The sequence below is a fragment of the Xenopus tropicalis genome, chromosome 4, assembly GCF_000004195.4.
Source record: "Xenopus tropicalis strain Nigerian chromosome 4, UCB_Xtro_10.0, whole genome shotgun sequence".
NCBI lineage: Eukaryota > Metazoa > Chordata > Amphibia > Anura > Pipidae > Xenopus > Xenopus tropicalis.
Genome location: NC_030680.2, coordinates 40,082,000 through 40,106,728, shown reverse-complemented (window position 1 = coordinate 40,106,728; position 24,729 = coordinate 40,082,000). Strand labels below are relative to the sequence as shown.

The 24,729-nt window shown below is 39.9% G+C and overlaps 1 protein-coding gene across 1 annotated transcript; it reads left to right on the top strand.

Moving 5' to 3' along the window:
• The first annotated feature begins 4,447 nt into the window (after positions 1–4,447).
• On the top strand, positions 4,448–24,728 carry sf3b2 (splicing factor 3b subunit 2). Its single transcript, XM_002935353.4, has 21 exons — positions 4,448–5,048; positions 12,828–12,865; positions 13,650–13,697; positions 13,872–14,021; positions 14,698–14,752; positions 14,995–15,086; positions 15,256–15,361; positions 17,770–17,855; positions 18,220–18,423; positions 18,746–18,871; positions 19,182–19,262; positions 19,729–19,956; positions 20,230–20,379; positions 20,644–20,733; positions 21,096–21,203; positions 21,327–21,434; positions 22,047–22,189; positions 22,691–22,792; positions 23,121–23,220; positions 23,485–23,670; positions 24,586–24,728. The coding sequence occupies exons 1-21, from the start codon at positions 5,030–5,032 to the stop codon at positions 24,655–24,657; spliced, it is 2,292 nt and encodes a 763-aa protein (XP_002935399.1). The 5' UTR covers positions 4,448–5,029; the 3' UTR covers positions 24,658–24,728.
• The last annotated feature ends 1 nt before the right edge of the window (position 24,729 follows it).

Genomic DNA, 24,729 nt, shown 5'->3' with positions numbered 1-24,729 from the left:
TCCCCCACCAGAGGTGTTGGCTAACACAGACCAAACTCTGGGGGAAACAACAGAATTTCCTTACATGGTATGCATGTGCATAAGCAAGCTGGGACAGTCATCCATTTAGGCTAATTCAACACCATGCGTATGGCGTATATTTTCAGCAAGCCGAAAAACAATTGCCGAAAATATGCGCCATATGCTCCTACCTGTGCCTGCGCCCGAATGAATGGAATAAAAAATGCAAGAGAATGCAGAATGAAGTCTCGTATTTTTATGCGGATATCAGTTACATGTGCTTGCACCCAAGTGTATTCCAGTGATTCGGGTGCAGGCACAGGTAGGAGCGTACGTACGTATTTTCGGCAATCGTTTTTTGGCTTGCTGAAAATATAAACATGGTGTGGCATTAGCCTAATAGCATGAGTTTGCCTCCTGTGTGGGACAGAGCATGTACAAGGGTTTTTTTTTTTTCAAAAAATACTAATAGCTTCTATCTGCAATATGGGCTCTGAGGGAAACTATTTTTGGTGGCTTGCTACCCTTTTTTTTTTATCCTAATAGAAAAAGGTTTTTTGTAATATGGGTCACTGATGGTAAGGGATGCACTTTGGTAACAATGGACAGTTGTATTTTTTCAATCTAAATATATAGTATGTATACTACATAGTTCTAAGATAGGACAGTTTAACCTAGGGTACTGAGAGCGCTTACTTCAGTTTAAGTTGATGTAATTTCTATATTTTAAAAGGAATTGCAATCTAAGCCTGGCAATTATAGGCCAGTAAATTTGACAACTATGGTGGGCAAGTTATTTGAAGGCTTGTTAAGGGATAACATTCAAAATTATGTTTTAGAGAATGGCATTATGAGCAGTAAAAAGCATGGCTTTATAAAGCATAAGTCATGTCAGACAAATGTAATTGATTTTTTATGATTAGGTTAGTAAGAAGCTGGACAGCAGGGTTGCAGTAGATTTCATCTATTTGGATTTTGACAAAGAATTTAATACAGTGTCTTACAAATGACTGCTCTCTAAACTAAGGTCTGTTGGTCTTAGATATGTTGGTTTAACATGGATAGGAAACTGGCTACAGGTTCGTGCACGGGTGGTGGTTGTCAATGATACATTCTCTACGTGGAGTACAGTTCTTACTGGGGTCCCACGGGGTTGTATCCAGGGCCGGATTTCTCAATAGGGCTCCCCGAGGCCACCCATCTCGGCACCCAAGCCCAAACCCCCCACCCCGCCGCGCATGCGCGCCACTTTATTCATTCAGAGCCATGGGGAGAGGACGCACTAAAGTTTCTGTGCGTCCTCCCCCCCATTACTCTGCATGCGGGCAAACTATTCTGGTGCGGCTGGGTGGCATAAGCCCGGGCCTTTGTGTCCTCGCCACAAATCCAGGCCTGGTTGTATCACTGTTTACAGATAACAAAAAACTATGCAGCCCAATTAATTCCATTCAGGATGTGGCATCCTTGCAGCAGGATAAAGACAATCTGGCAATCTAGGCGGCAAAGTGGCAGATGAGATTCAGTGTTGATAAATGTAAGGTCATGCACCTGGGATTTAAAAACACCCTTTACAGAGCGTTGGTAAGGCCCCATCTAGAATATGCCATGCAGTTTTTTGCTCTGCCTGCCCTACCCTGCCTGTGTGTGTCAAACTCTGCCTGCCCTGTGCTGCCTGTGTGTGCTATACTCTGCCTGCCCTACCTTGCCTGTGTGTGCCATACTCTGCCTGTCCTATGCTGCCTGTGTGCCATACTCTGCCTGCCCTGTGCTGCCTGTGTGTGCCATACTCTGGCTGCCCTATGCTGCCTGTTTGTGCCATACTCTGCCTGCCCTACCTTGCCTGTGTGTGTCATACTCTGCCTGCCCTGTGCTGCCTGTTTGTGCTATACTCTGCCAGCCCTACCTTGCCTGTGTGTGCCATACTCTGCCTGTCCTATGCTGCCTGTGTGCCATACTTTGCCTGCCCTGTGCTGCCTGTGTGTGCCATACTCTAGCTGCCCTATGCTGCCTGTGTGTGCCATACTCTGCCTGCCCTACCTTGCCTGTGTGTACCATACTCTATCTGCCCTTTGCTGCCTGTGTGTGCCATACTCTGCCTGCCCTACCTTGCCTGTGTGTGCCATACCCTGCCCTACCTTGCCTGTGTGTGCCATACTCTGCCTGTCCTACTTTGCCTTTGTGTTCCATACTCTGCCTTCCCTGTGCTGCCTGTGACAAACTCTGCCTGCCCAATGCTGCCTGTGTGTGCCTGCCGTGCTGCCTGTGCATGCCATACTCTGCCTGCCCTACCTTGCCTGTGCATGCCATACTCTGCCTTCCCTACATTGCCTGTGTGTGCCATACTCTGCCTGCCCTACATTGCCTGTGTGTGCCATACTCTGCCTGCCCTGTGATGCCTGTGACAAACTCTGCCTGCCTTATGCTGCCTGTGTGTGCCATACTCAGCCTCGCCTTTGCGGCTTACAGTCCGAGTCTGAGGTGTGAATAATGCAGGGGTGAAAATGCAGGGATTAAAAGGTGTGAACAGTACAGGGGATTACATGTTTAAACAATACAGGGGTTTATAGCCTGAATCTGAGGTGTGAATCATGCAGGGGGCCAGTTAATCTTAGTACTGTTACCATTTAAAGTTTACACAAAGGTAAGCAGTCACAGCAGCCAGTTGAACAGCACTGCTGTGCCATATGTGCCCAAGACCACATATAGGGCTGTATTTTGGACCAGACCACACTGGCGACCTTCGGCTTCCAGCACATGCATGGTACAGTTTGCATACTGCATATTCGCTGTTTGCCAAAAGAAAAGGTAACATACATAATAAGTTAGGTTGAAAAAAAAGACATGTCCATCAAGTTCAACATTTTATGCCTGTATATAACCTACTTAACTGCTAGTAGATCCCAGGTTAGGCAAAATCCCTTCTGAATCCTCTCTAATTCGTAGGAGGAGGGGAAAAAATTCCATCCTGACTCCAAGATGGCAATCAGACCAGTCCCTGAGCTATCTTCCATAACCCTTGTTTGCCCTTGCAGCTATGAGCTATCTTCTATAACCCTGTATTAACTCATTTGCTAAACAGCCTTCCAACCCCTTCTTGAAGTTATCTAATGTATCTGCCAGTACAACTGATTCAGGGAGAGAATTCCACAACTGCACAGCTCTCACTGTAGAAACCCTATCCAACAGAACCAGAATGGGTGCCTTATGTATGCTGGAAGGACGTACTGATAAATTAAGCATTAGAGAGATTATTATATGATCCCCTTATATATTTATGCATAGTTATCATATCACCAAGCCCAGGTTTGTGGCGAGACCTTGGGGCGCCGCTTCAAGAAATCTGGCCCTGAATATCACCCCTTAAACATCTCACCTCCAGCGTTAAAAGCTCCAACTTAGCCATTCTTTATTTATAACTCAATAATGTCCCGTTTGAGCACTGGAGACCAAAACTGAACAGCATATTCTAGATGGGGCCTTACCAGCGTTCTATAAAGGGGAAGAATAACCCCCTCCTCCCGTGAATCTATGCCCCTTTTAATACAGCTCAAAACCTTTTTTGCCCTTGCAGCGGCTGCCTGGCATTGCTTGCTACAGCCAAGTTTATTATCTACAAGGACTCCAAGGTCCTTCTCCATTATGGATTTGCCTAGTGCAGTCCCATTAAAGGAACAGTAACACTAAAAAATGAAAGAGCTTTAAAGTAATGAATATATAATGCACTGTTGCCCTGCACTGGTAAAAATGGTGTGTTTGCTACAGTAACACTACTATAATTTATATAATAAGCTGCTGTGTAGCCATGGGGGCAGCCATTTAAGATGGAAAAAAGGAGAAAACGCACAGGTTACATAGCAGATAACAGATAAGCTCTGTAGAATACAATAGTGTTTTATCTGTTATCTGCTATGTGCCTTTTCTCCTTTGAATGGCTGCCTCCATGGCTACACAGCAGCTTATTTATATAAATTATAGTAGACTTTCTGAAGTAAACACACAACTTTTACCAGTGCAGGGCAGCAGCACATTATATTTTAGTTACTTTTATACACTTTCATTTTTTGGTGTTACTGTTCCTTTAAGGGTATACGGGGCTTGGATATTTTTACATCCCAGGTGCCTGACCTTACATTTATCCACATTAAATCTTATCTGCCACTTAGCCGCCCAGATTGCCAGTTTGTCAAAATCCATACTTTTCCCTAAGAAATTAATAAACAAGTTAAATAAAAGTGGACCCAGTACAGAACCCTGAGGGACCCCTCCAAGAACTTTACTCCAAGTAATGTACCATTAACAACCACCCTCTGTACCCGATCCTGTAGCCAGTTTCCTATCCATGTGCAAATGACTTCACTAAGACCAACACATGTTAATGTAGAAAGCATTTATTTGTGTGACACCGTATCAAACAGCATGTAAATCTAGGCAAAAAGAGGAGAGGAAATTTGGCAACAAACACATGAGGAACACTTTTCCAGTGGTTAGAAATGATGCAAAGTAATCCTTGCATAAACAATACCTGTTTGGGCTCTGGGTTTGCAGATTTTGTTTTAGCGTATAATCATGTTTTATACGTTTCAGAGGGTGTTATATATAATTTTATAATCCTAATACTGCCTCGAAGAACCAGGTAGGCTTTAATCATTTCAAACCCTAATTTGTAAAAAAAAACATGTCCCTGACTTCTAAATCCTGAATTTAGAGTATCCTTATAGTACAGAAACACCGTACGTACAAACTCTTATTTTCTGTACTGTTCTTAACTTATAAAAATGTCAGAGTACCGGACTATTAATAAAAAAAAAATACGTGGCGTTTTGATTTAGGCTTTTAAGAGGTATAGATTTCGTAAAAATACAAATAGCAGCAACAAACAATAATAACTTAGAAAAAAAAATCGACAAAATGATTGTTGGCGCCATCCTGTTACTCCGTGACGCCACTTCCGCCCAGTAACACGCGTCAGCTTGTGACGCATTTTTCCTGCGACATCAGCCGCGGCCTCCACAGCTTATATACCGCAAACATGGCGGAAACTGCAGATGGTGAGTTTTTTTTGTTTTAAATGAAACAGGTTATACATTAAGATAAGTTTACTTACGCCGCTTATAAAGATTTGCATATGTAACGCTGAAATGAATGTTATAGAGGGACCGGCTATGTGGGATTTCCTTAATAAAAAAAACTGCGGTTCCTTTACTTGGACCAAGTGTGAGGTTTAGCGTGTGTATCTGCCCCATGGCCTCCAAAGGGATTTAATGGCTTATATATTTCTTTAACCCCGTGTGTTTTATGGCATGTATGTTCCAAACGGGACTTGCTCGCTTCTGTTGGAAGCGTCTGAACAAGAGAAATGTGCAGGAAATTGCACTGACACTGAGTTGTAAAGGCAAGGACTAGGGATATTCGCCCTGCTGCTTAAGGGACCCAAATCTACCTGTTGTATATACACGTATATATAATATATATATATAATATATATACACACACACACATGTGGGACGCGGAGGGGCACAAACGGGGGAGACAGGAGGCGCGAAAGAGGCGAAATTGCTGTATAATGTAATTGGGTTTTCTCCAAGATTGACTTGTTTGGCTAGTATGGATATATGTTGTGCTGAATTAATAAATGTGTTAAAGGTTTCCACATGCTGGGGTTTTATTGCAACAAAATCTGGGATGACATGTTAAGAAACTGGGTGGAATACAGTAAACTTGTTTTTATACATTTTAGGTAACAATTTGAAAAGAATTCAGATACTTTTGCAACAAACCGTTATTCACAGTGCTATACAAATGTTATAGGGAGGGAATGCAAAGTTCCTCTCAGGCAGGGTTGCTGTGTGCTAGAACTCACTCCTCAGAAGAGTATGGGTCTGGCAGAGGTATTGGCAGAAAGTAACTAAGGCACTAGGGAAAAAAAGTAAAAAAAAAAAAAAAAAAAAAAAAAAAAAAAGTGAGGGAATCAGTTTGGCAAATGGCCATGGTGCTAATGTATTACTGTATATACTCGAGTATAAGCCTAGTTTTTCAGCACCCAAAATGTGCTGAAAAAGTCACCCCCGTCTTATACCTGAGTCGGGTGCCATGGGTCCCTCCAGACTAGCACCCTCTGTCCTTTGTGTGCAAATTAGGCCACCCGCAACCAGACTCTCCAGTGCCCTCGCCTGCTCCCAAATTCATCTTCATCTACCGTTCTCACCTGTCCCACTCTGCACTAGACATTGCACTTTATATTCTATATAATCTATACTTAGTTTTGAATGATTTTAACTCTTTGTGTTTTAGCTGGGTTGCTGATTGAGCTAAGGGGGATAGTACTCTTAAGGTATCATTATTGATACCATATTGTTTTTGTTGACCCTCTTCTCCACTTACAGAGCTAATTTACTGTTTTTCTTTTAAATAAATATTTAAGAACATATACCCCACTGATGCCTCATTTAATGTAATTGTATTGGTATTTATTTTGATTATTGAAACTTAGCAATAGCCGCTGCATTTCCAACCCTATAGGCTTATACTCAAGTCAATAAGTTGTTCCAGTTTTCTTAGGTAAAATTAGGTACCTCGGCTTATATTCGGATTGGCTTATACTCGAGTATATACGGTAATTGTAAATTCAATACTGGCTTGTTAGTATAGCATTAAATTGATTCTGGGAGTTTCTTAGACCTCCAACTTTCCTTTACTTATCTGTGTCAGACAATGCCTTCTTGTGTGTCTTTTGCTGGGGTATTGTCAGGCTTGGTGGTATAGTATAAACAGTGTATTTGCCCAGCCCCCGAGCCTGCCATTACAGCTGCAGCTTCATTGTAAATCTGGCACAGGTAAGTTATGATGACTGGAGTTTTAAATAAGAGTTTAGTTTTAAGTATATCTGTCAGGTGCCTTTATTTTGCCCCCAACTGAGTTTGCATGGAAAACAAACATCTCTGACTTATTTTGTATGCTGCATACAGGAAATGTTAAGCAAGCAAGTGTCCCCTGGAATGCCCATAGCTAAGAAATAAGATGGGTGATAGAGAATACTGTGCTCACTGGTGTTAATTACTTAATTAATTTTCACATGGCAGTACTGAGATTTACACTGAATTTTGTGTCAACTGCAGGGAGTTTTAGGAGAGCATAAAGGGTTAGGTGCAACCTTTTAGTGCTTAGGTCTATGCAATATAGCCTTTTGTAAATGGACACATACATTTAAAAGTCCTCTAATCAGGGTTGATTACTGATTAGTCTAAGGGCTGTGGCACACAGGGAGATTAGTCGCCCGCAACAAATCTCCCCGATATGACATCCCTCCGACGAGAATGTAAATCGCTGGTGGGATAGCATATGCGGTGCCAGCGATTTGCCGAAATCAATGAGATTGCCTCGAGGTCTCCCCGTGTGCCACAGCCCTAAAGGTGGCCATACACACATTGATTTTCGATCTTTTCGTTCCCATCCTCCTTTACATTCTCGCCGGTGTGATGTCATATCAGGGAGATTTGTCGTGAGCGACTAATCTCCCCGTGTGCCACAGCCCTTAGACCAGGGGTCGGGAACCTTTTTGGCTGAGAGAGCCATAAACACCACATATTTTAAAATGTAATTCCGTGAGAGCCATACAATATGTTTGGCCGCGGATGCTGGGGCAAGGTAAGGTGGGTCCCAAGGATGCCTGATGCGATGCAGAGCAGGGCGTGGCCCGCGCTCGGTGGATAGAAGACGTGTTCTAAGGCTTAGAACACGTCTTCTATCCACCAAGCGCAGGCCACGCCCCCCGTTATTTTTTTTATTAAAGATTTGGAAGCGAGCCAGATGCAGCCATCAAAAGAGCCACATCTGGCTCCCGAGCCATAGGTTCCCTACCCCTGCCTTAGACTAATCACTGGCGTTTTACATTCTAGCCAGTGGGATGGCATATCGGGGAGATTAGTCGCCCGCGACAAGGTAGATTTGCTGCACGGCAACTAATCTCCTCGTCTGTGTGAAGACACAGATTGATTTAGTAGCAGCTACTTGTCATGGCTACTAAACTCCAGAAAATACTCTGCCATAACAATACTGAGAATTGCCTCTGCTAAAACACATGTAGAGACAGTTATCTGTAAATGATCAGCATTGTCTATTTTAGTAGCCACGACAAGTAGCTGCTACTAGTAGTTCTGTGTGTCTTCACCCTTATGCTCTTCTAAAACATTTTCTTGGTTATTCTATATTGCTTAACAAGTATCCTAAAAGCCATAGGACCATTGACACTTGGCACACTGATATCTAGTTGAACAGTGGGCTGGAAATTACGTAGACCATTTTGGAGACTTATGTGGAATGCAAAAGTATGCATCAAATGACCTGGTTATGTGTTTCAAGAGGAACTAAACTAACCTTGTTGTTGCACTGTGTTTTATTCTATCACTGTTGAAGTAAAACATCAAGGGCCAGTAACGGCAAAAACAAAACTGAATGTTTTTATATACATTTTTTTATTGTCTGATTTGTGTGAGAGAGGTTATTTTATTTAACCCCTTCTGCATTGGCATTTAAGTACTAAATCATATTCTACTTTGCATAAATTGGTGCACTGTACAAAGTAGGACTAAAAGATTTACATTAATACATTTACTGCTACAAAGTAGTATGTATATGTCAAAATATTGTTTGAGGCTCTGAAGCACGCAGTGTTTACAAGAGAGGGGTAGCAATACTTAGTATGTTTGAATGTATAAGGATCTGTAAGAGTACAGTATGTTGTAAATTATATTTTTATGTATATGGCTTTTGTTGTATTATTGGGCATTAAAATGTCTTATCTCATTGTAAGGATCAATGGCACATCAGAAAACCTTTTTTATTTATTTTATACTGGACTTTTACTTCATATCTTACCTCGCTCTTCCTAAGTCTAACATAGTTAAATTGGGTTGAAAAAAGTTCATAAAGTTCAACGCTTCCAAACTAACCAAAGTGCATAATATACATTTACACAGACCTATCTATACACTCACATGTATATATTTTATATATAGCAATGCCTATGCTAACTGTTAAGGATGCACAGAATCCACTATCTTAGGATCTGGTCAAACGCCGAATCCTTTGTGAAAGATTTGGCCTGATATCGAATCCAAACCATGATTGGGAAATGTAAATTAGGAAAAACAAAAGATAAAGAACCACTTGCGAAGCACATAAAAAAAATTTAAATTCAGTGTTTGTGTCAAAAAGTCACGATTTCAAGTATTCGGTTTGGCCAGAGGCATGGATTTGTCTGAATCCTGCTGAACAAGGCAGAACCTTGGCCAAATCACAAACCAAATCCTGAATTCAGTGCATCCCTACTAATTGTAGATTACAAGATCAAAATAGCCATTACTAAGGGCTCTGGCACACGGTGAGATTAGTCGCCCACGACAAATCTCCCTGTTCGCGTGTGACTAATCTCACCGGATTGCCATCACCACCGGCGAAAATGGAAATCGCCGGTGGGATGGCATATGCGGCTGCGTGATTTCGCGCAAATCACCGGAAAAGCCTCGCAAGTCTTTTTCGGCGATTTCCCGAAATCGCGCTGCCGCATGTGCCATCCCACCGGTGACTTACATTGTCGCCGGTGGGATGGCAGGTGAAAGCAACTCGGGGAGATTAGTCGCCCGCGAACAGGGAGTTTTGACGCGGGCGACTAATCTCCCCGTGTGCCAGAGCCCTAAGGCATTAATAGAATCTGCATTACAACTTCACCTAGCAGGGCATTCCATTCAAATAAATGCCTGGATGATAAGGTCACTTAAAAGAAAACTATACCCCCAGAATGAATACTTAACCAACAGATAGTTTATATTATGTTAAGTGACCTATTAAAGAATCTCGCCAAACAAATAATATAGAGAAAATAAATATTGCCCTTTTACATCTTTTCCCTTGATCCACCATTTAGTAATGGGCTGTGTGCTGCCTCAGAGATCACATGACCAGGAAGAAGTATAGACGCAAAAGGCAGAACTATGTCTATTAGTTGGCTTATGGGGCCTAGCATGTATGTGTTGGCTTGTTTGTGTGCACTCTGAATCCTGTGTTTGCAGGAGACGACTCTTTATTCTTAAAATGGCAATTTTCTATTTCGGAGTACCCAGTAGCCCATACTACTAAAAAAGTATATTTATATCAAAAAAGGTTTATTTAGATGAATCAGGGTTTTGCATATGAGCTTGTTTATGCAATATATTTTTATAGAGACCTACATTGTTTGGGGGGTATAGTTTTCCTTTAAAGGACAAGGAAAGGCAAAGTCACTTGGGGTGCCAAAATGTTAGGTTACTGCTCATGCGCCGGTCGTGGGGTCCGGCAAAACGATGCAGGAAGGAGGAAGCGCTTGCTACAGGTACCCCGGGCTGGTGCTGTTTTCTCCTAACAGGGGCACCAGCCCGGGGTACAAGGTAAGCGATTAAAGCCACTTGGGGGTGCCTAACATTTTAGCACCCCTGAGTGACTTAGCCTTTCCTTGTCCTTTAAGCTGGCCGGCTTGAGCAGGCTGATTAGTAAATACAGATTACAGCATGGCAGCTCTAAAACCAGTGCAATTAGTATCAGAAGAATTGTCTTGGGGTCACGTACACGGACGGATAATTGTCAGCAGCTTTTGTCGGCTTGTGTATAGCCAGCTTTAGAAATTTGCAGAGATTTGTACTGCAGCCTGCACAGGTATCTCATTGAAGGTTTCTATACATCTAATCTACCCACATTTTGTTGAAGGCTCAAAGTCTGCGCCCTTGTGTCTGCCAGGTTGTATAAAAACCAGTACAGCCCCATGATAGGCATATACCCTAAAGAGATGGAGTTACCAGCCTTTTAGGTTGATGTATAAACTATTTCACACATCAGGGTGAATTGCTAATTAGCCATGCAGCATGCACATCTGGCTTTAAATGAAAGAATTGACCCCCTTACATAATGCACAAATACTAGCATTCCCCTATATCAGTGCTGTCCAACTTCTACGGTGCCGAGGGCCGGAATTTCTCTAGCATACATGGTGGAGGGCCGCTAATTGTAGCCAGTTTTGACCACTCCCCTTTTTGAAACCACACCCACTTCAAACCACACCTATTTTATCACAATGGTGGTAGCACAGCAAAATCCCAAATGCTTGGTCCTTACTGTGGGGATATCAACCATCATTCATATGTGAAAGAATTATGTCATATTAAGATATACCCTTAAATTCCATATGCCTCCTCCTCCCCTGTGGATAGCAGAGCAACCCCCAGTACATAATTACACACCTTAGGAACGATTTAATGGCTATTTCCAACTGCTAACAAACTCCCACAACAAACCCCTGCCAGGTTCACCTCCCACAAGCAGCATAGGGCAAGCAGAGTATGGCACACACAGGCAGCACTCTGCCTGTCCTATGCTTTCTGTGTGTGCCATACCCTGCCTGTGTGTGCCATACTCTGCCTTCCCTATGCTGCCTCTGTGTGCCATACTCTGCCTGCCCTACCCTGACTGTGTGTGCCATACTCTGCCTGCCCTACCCTGACTGTGTGTGCCATACTCTGCCTGCCCTACCCTGACTGTGTGTGCCGTACTCTGCCTGCCCTACCCTGACTGTGTGTGCCATACTCTGCCTGCCCTACCCTGACTGTGTGTGCCATACTCTGCCTGCCCTACCCTTCCTGTGTGTGCCATTTCCTGCCTGCCCTACCCTGACTGTGTGTGCCATACTCTGCCTGCCCTACCCTGACTGTGTGTGCCATACTCTGCCTGCCCTACCCTGCCTGTGTATGCCATACTCTGCCTGCCCTACCGTGACTGTATGTGCCATACTCTACCTGCCCTATGCTGGCTGTATGTGCCATACTCTGCCTACAGTACCTATGTCTGAGGTGTGAAGAAGTAAACAATTGGAGTGATTACAGTCTGAGCCTGAGGTGTGAACACTGCTGGGGGTGAACAATGCAGGTATTAAAAGGTGTGAAAAACACAGGGAACTACATTTTTAAACAATACAGAGGGATTACAGCCTGAATCTGAGGTGAGAACCATGCAGGGGGCCAGTTAATCTCAGTACTGATACCATTTAATGCTTACTCACACAGAGGGGGGTCGCGGGCCGCCAGTTGGACAGCACTGCCCTATATGACAAATTAATTTAACAGGGGTAGGTAGAAATTTGTGCACCATCACATTAGACTATGTGTGTTGCCAGAAAACTACAGCAATTTTTTCATCAGCTGTATTGCTGGTCTCAAACCTGCCTCTATCAAGACCATTCTAGAAACAGGGTGAACTTTTTCCTTAGAATTTTCTTTTCCAAAACCCTGTCCTTTATGAGAGTTGGAATTGAAATCTGATTATGCTTTGTGTAACTCCATATCAGGGCTAGGGGATTTTCTTCTAGTTTTCTGTTATTAGTTTAAGTATTTTTATAATGACATTCTTAGGACCAGAGATACACAATGATATAGAACTTAACAACTGGAAAACTGAAAACTTGTTGGCAACATTTCACAGCACCTTTTTGTGATATAAAAGGCAGCAATGACCACATGTTGACTGGCAAGGAGTACAGAAGGGATGCAAAGGTATCATGTGGTAAGGCTGGATATAGAATCAGCCTCTTGTATATTTCCTGAGTGGTTACAGTATACTTTATTAAAAAGAAAGTGTTTGTAAATAATTATTCTCCACAAGGTCTTTTGCTGGAAGGTGTTATTCCTGTGAAGTATTATGAAGGATATTTCCTCCTTAAATTGTAGAGCATAGTACTTTTCAGAAAGTGTATTCTATGTAATATTGAGTTACTAGTACATCTTATTAATAATGTCTCTTTCCCACAGGAAGCAGAGAGGATATTATGGATCTTGCTTCTCCACAGGTAATTTACTGTGTGTTACTATATATTTGTCTGGAATGTCTTACAGTCAATCCTTACCCCTTTTTTTAATTTTCACTTTACAGACTGGTTAACTGACCCAATAACAGGGCATTTATAATCCACTCTGTGTTTGCACTCACAGGCACTAAGTACACCAAGGAGCAAGAGGATAGAGGATCAGTTGATTCTCAGGCAGTGTTTATACACATGAAAAGAATCAGTCCCATGTGGCAATAGCTTTACTAAGAAGTCCCATAACTCCCATACAGTTATGGGCTTTACACACATGGGTGCTAGATTACATTAGTGTAGGTACTGATAGCAACCAGTCATGTCTTTGCTTTCATTTTCAAGTTATTTGCTGATTGTTTGCTGTTGGCAACTGCATTTTTGTGTAATTTAGCAACTATGTTAGTAAATGAGCCTTTAAGTCTTTAGGATCACCAGAACCCAGCTTTTTCTGCTTTGCTTCATTCAAATTTTAAGCAAAAGCTCTCTATGAAATCTCTATGAAAAACCCTTTTCATACGTTTACTTTAGCAAAATCCATTATTTTTCTCATGGGCAAGGCAATCTTCAGTGAGTGGGCATCTTTGATTTTTTGTTTATACTGAGATAGGTATTTGAATGTGCTGGTCAAGTGATTTGAAAATGCTAATATGATTCCTTCCTGTTGAGTAAAGAACCCTATTTGCACAGATCAGTGGGCCAGACATAGTTTCTTTTGCAGATAACCCTGTTTTATATAAAAGCTTTATTGTATCTATGTTTTCTTTTATTTTAGGTTCGAGATGATGCTGAAATATCCTCTACTGCTGTTAGATTGGCACAGGTGGGTGTGCTGGCTAAATTAGGATCAAATAAAACAGTATTTTTACTTTTTATAAACTTTGCCTTCTTGCTTATTGAGTCTTTTTTTTTCTGTTACTCAGTCTACTCTGCCTGACCATACTAATTCTATTTGTCTTATTCACCCTAAATAAGTGCTTTCTTGTCCTTTTTATAGATGGCTGGGATGCCTCTACCCACACTTCAGGCTCCTCCCCCACCTCCTGGTCTCGGAAGAGGTTTTCCAATAGGTTTGCCTCCTCGCATAACTACTGACACTGATGGGGTAAAGCAGTCACAAGGTCCAACTCTTTCACTGCAGCCAAAGGTAAAAATGTATTTCCTGTCCTAAATGATCAGACTCAAAAATGTGTCATTTATTTAAGTATCAGTCTCGCAAATGATTCTGCAAGTCTTTATGTGCAAAACTGAGTGATTTGTTAGCCACAGGGTTCCAGGGATATTTTTATTATGTCAGGTAGTATCACAACACCATACTTAATGAAACCAAATTTTGAAGTCTTTAATACAAATGCTGCTGTGTCCCATTGGAGAGATATAGCAGGGTTGGAGAAGAGAAAAGAACACTGTGACCCCTGGATTTTGGTTCATCTTCATGTGAAGCCCAGGTTTTATATTCAGTACTAGATTTGGTATATTCTCTCTGCTTCCTTACTAGGAGCAAGAGGCAATTAGAGAAAATGTATTTTATGTTCTGACTCGGGGCTATTGAGAAACTGTATGGGAAGTTGTCTTGTACAAGTATAAAGGCTGAGGTGGGGGTATAATTGGGGACATAGCGGATAAATACATAGAGAGGAAAGGATGAATGCATAACTAACACAGAATATAAATTAATGGCTCTAAATAACTCTGGCCCATATGTTTTAGTAAATATTAGTAAGGGGGAAAAAAATTAAAGTTAACTGTCTAAATGGTGTATGTATTGCCTTTTGAAATGTTTCACTTAACACAACCATATATTTACATTGTTGTTCTTCTAGGTGACACTTATCGATCAGGAAGTCTCCACGACACGGTCACCCCTTCTTCCTAGAGGTAAATATTTATATATTTCTACACTAGAATAATTTCTGTCCTCTGGGGGGGAAATTGGTGTACATTCGCAATCAAAAAGTAGGTAAAGCTAGCCTATGATTAAGTGTCAAGTGCACGAAATGAGTAAAGCTATTATGTGGTCTAATTGTCTACAATAAAGCTTCTTTGATTTTTTCTACTCTTGCCTGCTCGTGGGATCTGTGAGTACCTGCTATATGTATTGAAGTATATCTTAATTGTAGGTACCCTCCCCATAAGCTCAATCCCACCATTGATGTCCTCCACAAGCCGCCCTCGAGTCCAATCACAACCTTCTGGAGAGGATTCCAAGGAAGTAAGTCCAAATTTTTGCTAATTTATTTGCTTTTTACGTTTTGTTCATGGCATTGTCTCTTTCCATTTTCCTCAGTTTTCCTCTTTTGTTTATTATTTTATGTGCTGCATATTTTCTGCACTGCAACCTTTTTATCATGTTCTGATTGTTTCTGTTTTTCTTAAAACAGGCAGATGACAGCTCAACAGGACCTAAAATCCCTCAGGTCCTTGAAAAGATTCTTCAGCTTAAGGAGCTCCGGCAAGAAGAGCTTGTATCTTTGCCAGCAACTACTGGTAATCTCTCCTAAAACTTATAACAGTGCCCAGGAAGTAATTATTGCTGTTACCAAATAACTATTTGGTCCTCTTGTCATGGTTTCTTATTAGAGGACCTAATACAAAACCCAGTATATGCACCTATGCATTCCCCTTATATGCCTGTTTGAATCCTCACTTCAAAAATAACCTTTGAATGCATGTTAATTTACTCCCTGATTGCTCATGTCATTTAGATGCCACTGAAAGCATATTCAGTTTATGGCATTTTTACTTTGATATATGTGTGCCTGAGTTTGTTTCTATGACGGCAATTATCCAGGTCTACATTTAACAACTGCAGCACAATCTGCAAAAAGAACTACAGTAAACTTTCTAGAATATCTGCATTTAACAGGGAAGTATATACTCTCTTTCATAATAAAGTCAAGTAATAGGGCTTGTGCTGAACATATATTTTTCCTATTGTTTTAAGTGAGAAATATAAATTGTTTCTTGCATTAAACAAAAAAAATTGTTTATAGAGAGCTCCCTTTGAACAACTTAAATTGTTTACAGGAGACAGGTTGAGTTCTACAAAAATATTAGGAAAATATGCATTTTTATCATTAAAGAATAGACAGGTCATATTCATTGTGGTTATGTTTATCAGAGCTGTATATAGGTATATACTACCCCTTTAAGAGAAACGAGAAGTGCTTATTCAGATGACAATCCACCTTCAGCTCATCTGAGCTGAAATATGTAACTGAAATGTGTTGAATTATTACTCTTCTATACTGATCTATACCTGTCAGCCATTTTCCGACAAATTATAAATGCTTTTGCTTCTTAAAACATTAAGGACCCTTAAAGGACATGTAAACCCCACACGAAAAAATGTAATCAGTGAACAGCCTCTTTGAAATCTTTCAATACCTGCCACACTGGTTGTCCAGAGGTTAATAGTAAGGCTGCAGCATCCCCTTAATCAGTTAGATTGCCTTCTCCTCCTGTTACCCACTTGTCCCCCTCCCTCAGGAATTTGCTTTGGCTGTTGGCTTGTGGGCATGCTCAGTTGTTCTAAACTCAGATTACTAAACATGCCCTCCAGTCTAGCAGCCAGTGAAGAGATGGCATTGCTGGTTTCCATAGAAACTCAGCTCTAGCTGTCTGCTTCAGGTTTTTTTTCTAACCTCCTCCCTTAGCTGAAATGTATGCTGAATAAAGGTCTTTGTGTGTGTGTGTGTGTATGCTGTTTGCAGATTTAAATGTAACTGATTATGTATCAGAGGAAAAATGGCCACCAGGTGAAAGCTTCTATTTTCTTTAGGAAAATGTGATGGTGCTGGCAAACAGAGGGGATATATGCAGTACAAATGATGCCATTTGGGTGGGGGAGACATGCCCAACTGATATTTGCATATAGGCAAATGTAGGCTTTACATGTCCTTTAAATGTATGCTAGTTTTGTCACTAATAGCAGCCTCCTCCTTTTTTAGCTGTATATGCTAAATCGTTAAGAACCAAACAGACAACACCCAGTAAGGCCTTTAATGTTAGGTTGTGAGTGTACTCTTCTTTCATACCAACAGTTTGACCATTTCATTTTAAATATCTCCTAATATTTTATCTCTACATTCCCCTTTATGTAAGGCTCAGCCTATAGACAAATGCTGGCAGAGAATCAGCTCTTACCCTTAAATCAGCACTCTTCTGTGCCTGGACTCAGGCAGAAGCAGTGGTTCTAGGTGCAAGCATAGAAGAGTACTGATTCTCAGTCTGCATTTATTCCCGTGTTGAGAATCATCCCAGTGTGCCCTTGGCCTAAAGAGTGAGGCTTTTAAAAAATATGCAGATAGTGAACCTACTGCTTTTTTTTTTTTTTTTTTTCTGGCGGGCTTTGATTGCTTTACTACCAAAAATGATATGGTTTACTAGGTAAAACAACTGTTAGTTGATTTGTTGCCAGTCCAAAAAGTTCTGTTTTGTGATGCTGCTTAGAGTATTGCTGAACATGCTATGCTATATGCTATGATGTACGCAGTAATAATCTGAGATTTATCTTTGTTTATTTTTTGTGGCTTTTGAATTCTTTAGCTTATAGTTCTGCAGCTTTCCAGTTTTTAATTTTACCAGCTATCTGGTCGCTAGGGTCCGGTTAACCGTAGCAACCAGGCAGTGGAGTAAGTGATAGGCTTGAAGATAAATAGAAGAAGGCATGAATAGAAAGACAAGTAATTAAAAGTAACTACAATAAAACTTTAGCCTTACAAATCAATAGCTTTTAGGCTGCTGAGGTCAGTGAACCCCATCCAAAAGCCAGAGAGAGGCAGAAAAAGAAGACAAGCAATTCTCAACTATAAAAAATATATAATTTCCCTTTATATATTCACATGCATGTAGTTTCGGTATTGCTTTTCAACCACTTGGTTTCTTTTTTTCAGAGGAGGAAGACATTGATGCAGACTCCCGTTACGTTAATACAGCTTCAGAGGCAGAAGAGGATAATAATGTCCTAAGTAAAAAAGAGGTCAGACATTATTCTGAAATCAAACATGTCTTTGTATATTGTATAATTTATATTGTTTTGTTAACATTATAAATAATTTTTATTTGTTTTGGTAAGAATTTACCATAAAGCCTCTGAGGGCATGATTCACACACAGGCAATAGTAGTAGCCTGAACTTCCTATATGTTATTATTGTGTATTCATAATACTGTTCACTCTTGTAGTTTTTTTAAGACTGATATGCAAAAGAGTGACCTGTAAGGTTTTTGTTTACAGAAAGGCAGAATTTGCTGCTGCAGTGTCTGTTTCCATGTTTGTGTTTTTCAAATTAATTATGTTTGCAGAAGGTTTTATATATATATATTTGTTGATTTGTGTCTAAAGAAAAAAAATCGAAGAAGGAGAAACCGAAAGAAGCGAACACGTAAGAGAATGGTTGGCTCAGAATCTGCAGTAGTTGATGAGCTTAATGAAGCTGCCGAACCTGATCTTGCAGGTGGAAAACTGGAGATAGAATATGTGACAGAAGAACCTGATATCTATGATCCCAACTTTATCTTCTTCAAGAGAATATTCCAGGCCTTTAAGGTAAATGCAAGGTGTTTGTGGCCAGACATCTTTCAGGCACATTCTAACCTTATGGCTGATGGTTTGAATGTAAGAATATGTCTTTACAGGTCATATTCCATAATTTCAGGGAGTTTATTAACTGAATTAATGAAAGGGTAATTATTTCACTTATAGGTCTTGCAAAGCTTCTACCATGGTGTGCTTGTTCATGTAGGACCCACTTTGGTGGGTTCCTTTTTATGTTACCTATGACTATCTAGCTTATTTGAGCCACTATATAAAAGCCCTGAAGGCTTGGGGCACGCAGTCCTCCAGTTACTAACATTTTTAAATTATACAGCTGACAGATGATGTGAAACGGGAGAAAGAGAAGGAGCCTGAAAAGGTGGAGAAAATTGAACCAGCAGCTCCGAGAAAACGATTTGAGGAGGAACAGATGGACAATGACAGCGACAGTGATGAAGAGGTGAAAATTGCACTCTTTATGTTAATATGTGTACAGTTCTTAGCAAGTGCTTATACTAATCCTGTTTTTTAGCTATAATTGATATAAATGGGTATAGCTAACATAACAGATTACAGATTAGAAAACTGTTTATACAGTTTTGCAAACATGAAGAACTGTTATTATTCTCACATACAGAATAGCCTTGCTCTATCTTAGAAACACCTGTATTTGCTTAACTGCTTCCTGTTCAGATTGTGCTTAAATCTTGTGTTGCTCATATTATGGTTTCCTATGATGTGTAACACACTTTTTCTAATTGTATTACTAGGATAAAAAGCAAGATGCTCCCAAATTGTCTAAAAAAAAATTGAGAAGAATGAACAGATTTACAGTAGCCGAACTAAAACAGGTAAGGGCTGATGGGTGTAAGGAGGGATAATGAATGCATGGAATTTCAAAACAAACTGTTATTTCAATTTAGTGCTTTTAATTAGTTAGTTTCTGCATTACTGAAGAAAAGTTCACTCAGTTCTGTAATTGTGGTATAAGACAATTGATAGCAGCTCCACCCTTATTAAATCTGCTCTGTTAAATTCAAAAACCAAGAAAAGTAGCTGTGGGGAAGAGCAAACACCAGATCCTGGCACAATAACGTCTATATAATGTATTATGCATTAATGAACCACTATGTTTATCATACAACATGATACCTTGTCTTGATAGATTTGGTATATTTGCTGTTTTGTATGAAACATTTGTAAAAAGGGAAAATTAGTTTATCCCAGGAACATTTTTTCAACATTAAAATTGTTGCCTGTGTGAATTTCTTAGTGCCCTCTGGTATCTTCCTCACTAATCCATCTTTCTCATATCAGTTGGTATCACGACCAGATGTGGTAGAAATGCACGATGTCACTGCTCCAGATCCCAAACTACTAGTTCATCTAAAAGGAACTCGAAATTCGGTCCCTGTTCCACGTCACTGGTGTTTCAAACGAAAATATCTTCAAGGAAAAAGGGGTATTGAAAAACCTCCTTTCCAACTCCCTGATTTCATCAAGAGAACAGGCATACAGGAGATGAGGGAAGCACTACAGGAAAAGGTAGGAAATGGTAAAAAAAAAAAAAAAAACAGCAAATTAGGTAACTTTTTGGTGGTGTTTATGGTAAAGGTAGTTAAGTGAACAGACCACTCTACTTAATAAAATTGTTTGTATTTTGACATTTAAAAATCATTTAGCAATGGTATTACTAAATAATAAGTGGGTAGCAGTTACAGTAAGATAGCTAGGTCACCTTCAGCAAAGCAGCACATTTAGAACTGCATCCTATTACGTATTTATGTATTACATTGTTTTATATTTTTTTCGCCCTAGGAAGAGCAAAAAACCATGAAATCTAAAATGAGGGAGAAGGTGAGGCCGAAGATGGGAAAAATTGACATTGACTATCAAAAGTTGCATGATGCGTTTTTCAAATGGCAGAGCAAACCCAAGCTTACTATTCATGGAGATTTATATTATGAGGTAAGTTGTGTGTGTTTGTGGGGGGGGGGGGACTGATACCCACTGATACCCACTGATACTCACTGATACTCGTTAAACTAGCTGGTAAGATATTGGGTGTAAATGGTGTGCTAATTTTTTTCATAGGAAATACCATAAATGTGTGTAAAATTCTATCATACAAAATTTTATTATGCTGTGTATACAGCGAGCAGTCTTAATCAACATTCCACGTGTTTTTGTTTCTTTTTTTTTTTTTTTTTTTTTTTTTTTACTAACTCACAGGGGAAGGAGTTTGAGACCCGCCTGAAGGAGAAAAAACCAGGTGATCTCTCTGATGAGCTAAGGATTACGCTAGGAATGCCTGTGGGTCCAGTGAGTTCAATTTATCCCTGACATTTTTTTTGTGCCATAATGAGAAATGCCAAGGTTTAGTAATATAGACAATAAAGTAGCTTTAATTTGAAAAAACATATTCTCATACTCATTGCCATAGTGCTCTCATGCTACATGTTTCATTTCACCATGCATTCATTTAGGGCTGTTTGAGTGGCTGGTATGTATATATAGTGTCCATGCTGATAACATCCTTGTTCATTTTATGTGCCATTTACAATATAGATAAGATAGTTAAGTATACTTATATTTCAAAACATTCTTGTCCATGGGGTTAATATTTATTGTATGGGATAGTAATATGCATAAAACAGTACTCAGTTTTCTTTTTTGTTCCTCAGAATGCCCATAAAGTGCCCCCTCCCTGGCTTATTGCAATGCAAAGATATGGACCACCCCCCTCTTACCCCAACCTTAAAATACCAGGGCTTAACTCCCCCATACCAGAGGTAAGTCATTTCTTTTCTCACTCAGCTGTATGCGTCTTTTTCCTTTTCTACTGTTTTTGTTGTTTCTACCTTTTTTCCACATCCTTTCTCACTATTCACTTTTTTTTTAATTCATTCCCACAGGGCTGTTCCTTTGGATATCATGCTGGAGGTTGGGGAAAACCCCCTGTGGATGAAATGGGAAAACCTCTTTATGGTGATGTGTTTGGGACCAATGCCTCAGATTTCCAGGTATGTATTTATCTATTGCCCTTTTATGGCTTCTTCTTCCACAGCTTCCTTTTCCAAACATATTCTCTTATCTGGATTTGCATCATATGGGTCCAATTTTCATGTGGAAATATGCTACTACTTTCATGCAAATCATTTACTTCACAACAAATTTAAATAAATGAAAATGTAAATTTCAGTTTAATGGTCCAGTACACACTCCTGTTTAACAATCAAAATGGATATTGTTTCTGTTGAAGGGAGCATATAAAAAGAAATGTATTCCTGAATGAAATGCTAGGAAAGGAGCATTCCCCTAGCAATGGTAACGAAGAGAGCATTCTATAAAAATGTACTATTCCAGATCCAAAAACAAAAATGAACAAAAAAACCTTCCATTCAGTACAAAGGTAGCTCAGGGGTATATATAACATAAGGCCTATTAATTGGGCTTATACTTTATATGGGTGTTTATTTTGCCCCCATTCAAATTTTTGATGCAGAAAGATGTTGAATTGCTGCCATAACCTTCAGAGGGTTAATCTGTATTCTTTGGCCAGTGTTAATTTCTGTACAAGTCCTCCAGATCCATGAATACAAAACCAGCTCTCACTTTTTTTTCTGCTTCTATAGAGCAAGAATGAAGAAGAAGATATAGACAGAACCCCGTGGGGAGAGCTGGAACTATCCGATGATGAATCATCTTCAGAGGAAGAAGAGGATGAGAGTGATGAAGATAAACCTGATGAAACTGGATTTATTACCCCAGCAGACAGGTGCGCTGCTAGCTTTCATATTTTTACATAGATGCTATGTACAAGTAGAATTTTTGGGTCTTTCTGGTCATCCTTTTCTTGGCTGTATTCAAACTGAGATCTTTGTTAAATCCTTAAAGGTTCTACCAGCAATTGAACATTTAACAATATCTAATATAACTATATCTATTCACCATCAGCCAATATAGTGTGTATTGGCAGTATGAGAGAGGTTTTTGTTCTATGTGTGCATAGAGAACAATGGATGCTTGACTTTTTTTTTTCTTTTTAAATTAGCATTTGGGTAATAAAACCAATAGTATTCTGAAAAACTAATCTGGTTTGCAAAAACTAGCCCTACAGCTCTATTGACCATTAGCAACCCCCATAGCTAAGCAGCGACATAGTAGTTAGCTATATAAACAGTACTAGAGATTTTTGTCACAACTGCTCAGTCTTTAGTTAATATTTTTTTAATTAATTTAATATTTTAAAGTATTATTGTTTTGTTAATTCTGGCAGTGGTTTAATTACCCCGGGAGGCTTTTCTTCTGTCCCTGCCGGCATGGAGACGCCTGAGCTGATTGAGCTGAGGAAAAAGAAGATTGAGGAAGCCATGGATGGGTAAGAATTGTTGAATCTGATAAATCTATTATTTTTGTCTTCCACACTCAAAAACAATTTTTATTACTTTGCTAAATTTAAGCAGTAATTTTGTGCGTGGGAGTGATGGAACTAGGTACAGTACCTACATTACCAAAAGGATTTTTGTGTAAGGTGTTGAAATGTAAAGTAATTCAAAGCTGCCTACACTAAGAAGCTTTACTTTTTGTATTTCTCTGTAAAGCTATAGATAAAGGCAATATGGCCTATTACATTGTGTTTTTTCCAAAAAATGTCCTGTTGTGTGTTTAATTTTTTTTTAATCCTCACTTAAAATGTTTTCTCTTAGAACGGAGACGCCACAACTCTTTACAGTACTTCCAGAAAAGAGGACTGCTACTGTGGGTGGAGCTATGATGGGCTCCACCCACATCTACGATATGGCCACGGTGAGAAGGGAATCCCGATGTTGTCAAAATCTTATTAGCAGAGGAGACAGGAGAAAAGAAAATAGTTTTAGAGGAAGGACAAAAATTAACGCCTGAGAGGCAGTTGGTGGTTGTACAGAACAGATTGGAATGATTTACTTACAAGGTTATATTTTGGGTGGGATAAACAGTGAGCTTATAACAAACAACAGGGAGACATAATTTAACCAAGTCTCTTCTAGCTCTGGGCAAAGAGATATTAATGTATTTTTAAATCTTCTACAGGCCATGTCTCGCAGAGGTACCGCCACTGAGCCACAGGGCGTAGAAATTGCTCTGGCCCCTGAAGAATTGGAATTGGATCCGTCGGCAATGACTCAGAAATATGAGGAACGTGTAAGGGAAGCTCAGGAGCAGGTACAGAAAGAAGACTTTAGTGACATGGTGGCAGAGCATGCAGCGAAACAAAAGGTATGTTGAAATTGTACAACCCAAAATAAATATATGTATATGCATCTGTAGTGTTAGTTTTTACAAGTAAGAGATTATCCCAAAACATTAGTGACTATTAGACCTATGTTACAGTCTGCTTCATCCCACAGGTATTCTGTTAGCTTGAGGTCAGGACACTGTTCAGACCGTTTAAGTTCCTTTACTCCCATCTCAGCAAATGAGTTCTGGGTTGAACAAAAGTTGTGCTTAGTGCATCATTGGGCTAAAACAGTATTAAAGCCTTTCCCAAACTCCTGGAATCTTGGCATTGTCTAAAATGTCATAATATGCTATAGTGTTAAGGTTTGCTTTCATGGGAACTAGGGGCCCTAGCCCAAGCTATGGAGTACAGCCCCAAACCTTTATTTCTCCTTTACAATAAACTTTACGAGTCCAGACAGGTAGCATTTTCCTGCCATAGGGCAGATAATCAGTAGCATTTTCTTGCCATAGGGCAGATAATCCGTAGCATTTTCACCACTGATTAGAAAGATGGACCCAAACTCCTGGCTTCAATATAAACAAAATATTTCAGAGAAGGAGCTGGTCCTCATTTATGCTTCCCAGACACACAACACAGCTCCTTTTCTCCCTGTATATCATACCTCTTGACATTTCGTGTAACAAACCTGCTATATATTGAGATATAATGCAACTATTTTTAAAAATAAAGTACATTAGGCTTCACTAAGCAGTTACATGAAATGAAAGCACTGCAACCTCATGCTGTTCGATGGTTAAGGAACCACTCGGTTACAATATTCACTCCACAGCAAGTGAAGTGTCCTTATTTGTATTATTTTTATGGATATACATAATAATATATGCATTCCTTTGTTACACCTATAAAATATATTCATTTTATTTCTCTTTTCTTATCCGTTGTACAACCAGCAAAAGAAGCGGAAGGGGCAACCACAGGATTCCCGAGCAGGTGGCAAGAAATACAAAGAGTTCAAGTTCTGAGTCTATTCCACACCCAGTTTTTTCTCTGTTCCTTTTACATTCTTTTATTTCTAATAAAACTGTTAAATTAAC

Bases quoted from the DNA above. Each gene is read 5' to 3' on its own strand.
- sf3b2 (XM_002935353.4), top strand. The intron at 15,087-15,255 runs GTAAGTCCAAAT...TTCTTAAAACAG, and splicing joins CTGGAGAGGATTCCAAGGAA to GCAGATGACAGCTCAACAGG. The intron at 18,424-18,745 runs GTAAATGCAAGG...TAAATTATACAG, and splicing joins GAATATTCCAGGCCTTTAAG to CTGACAGATGATGTGAAACG.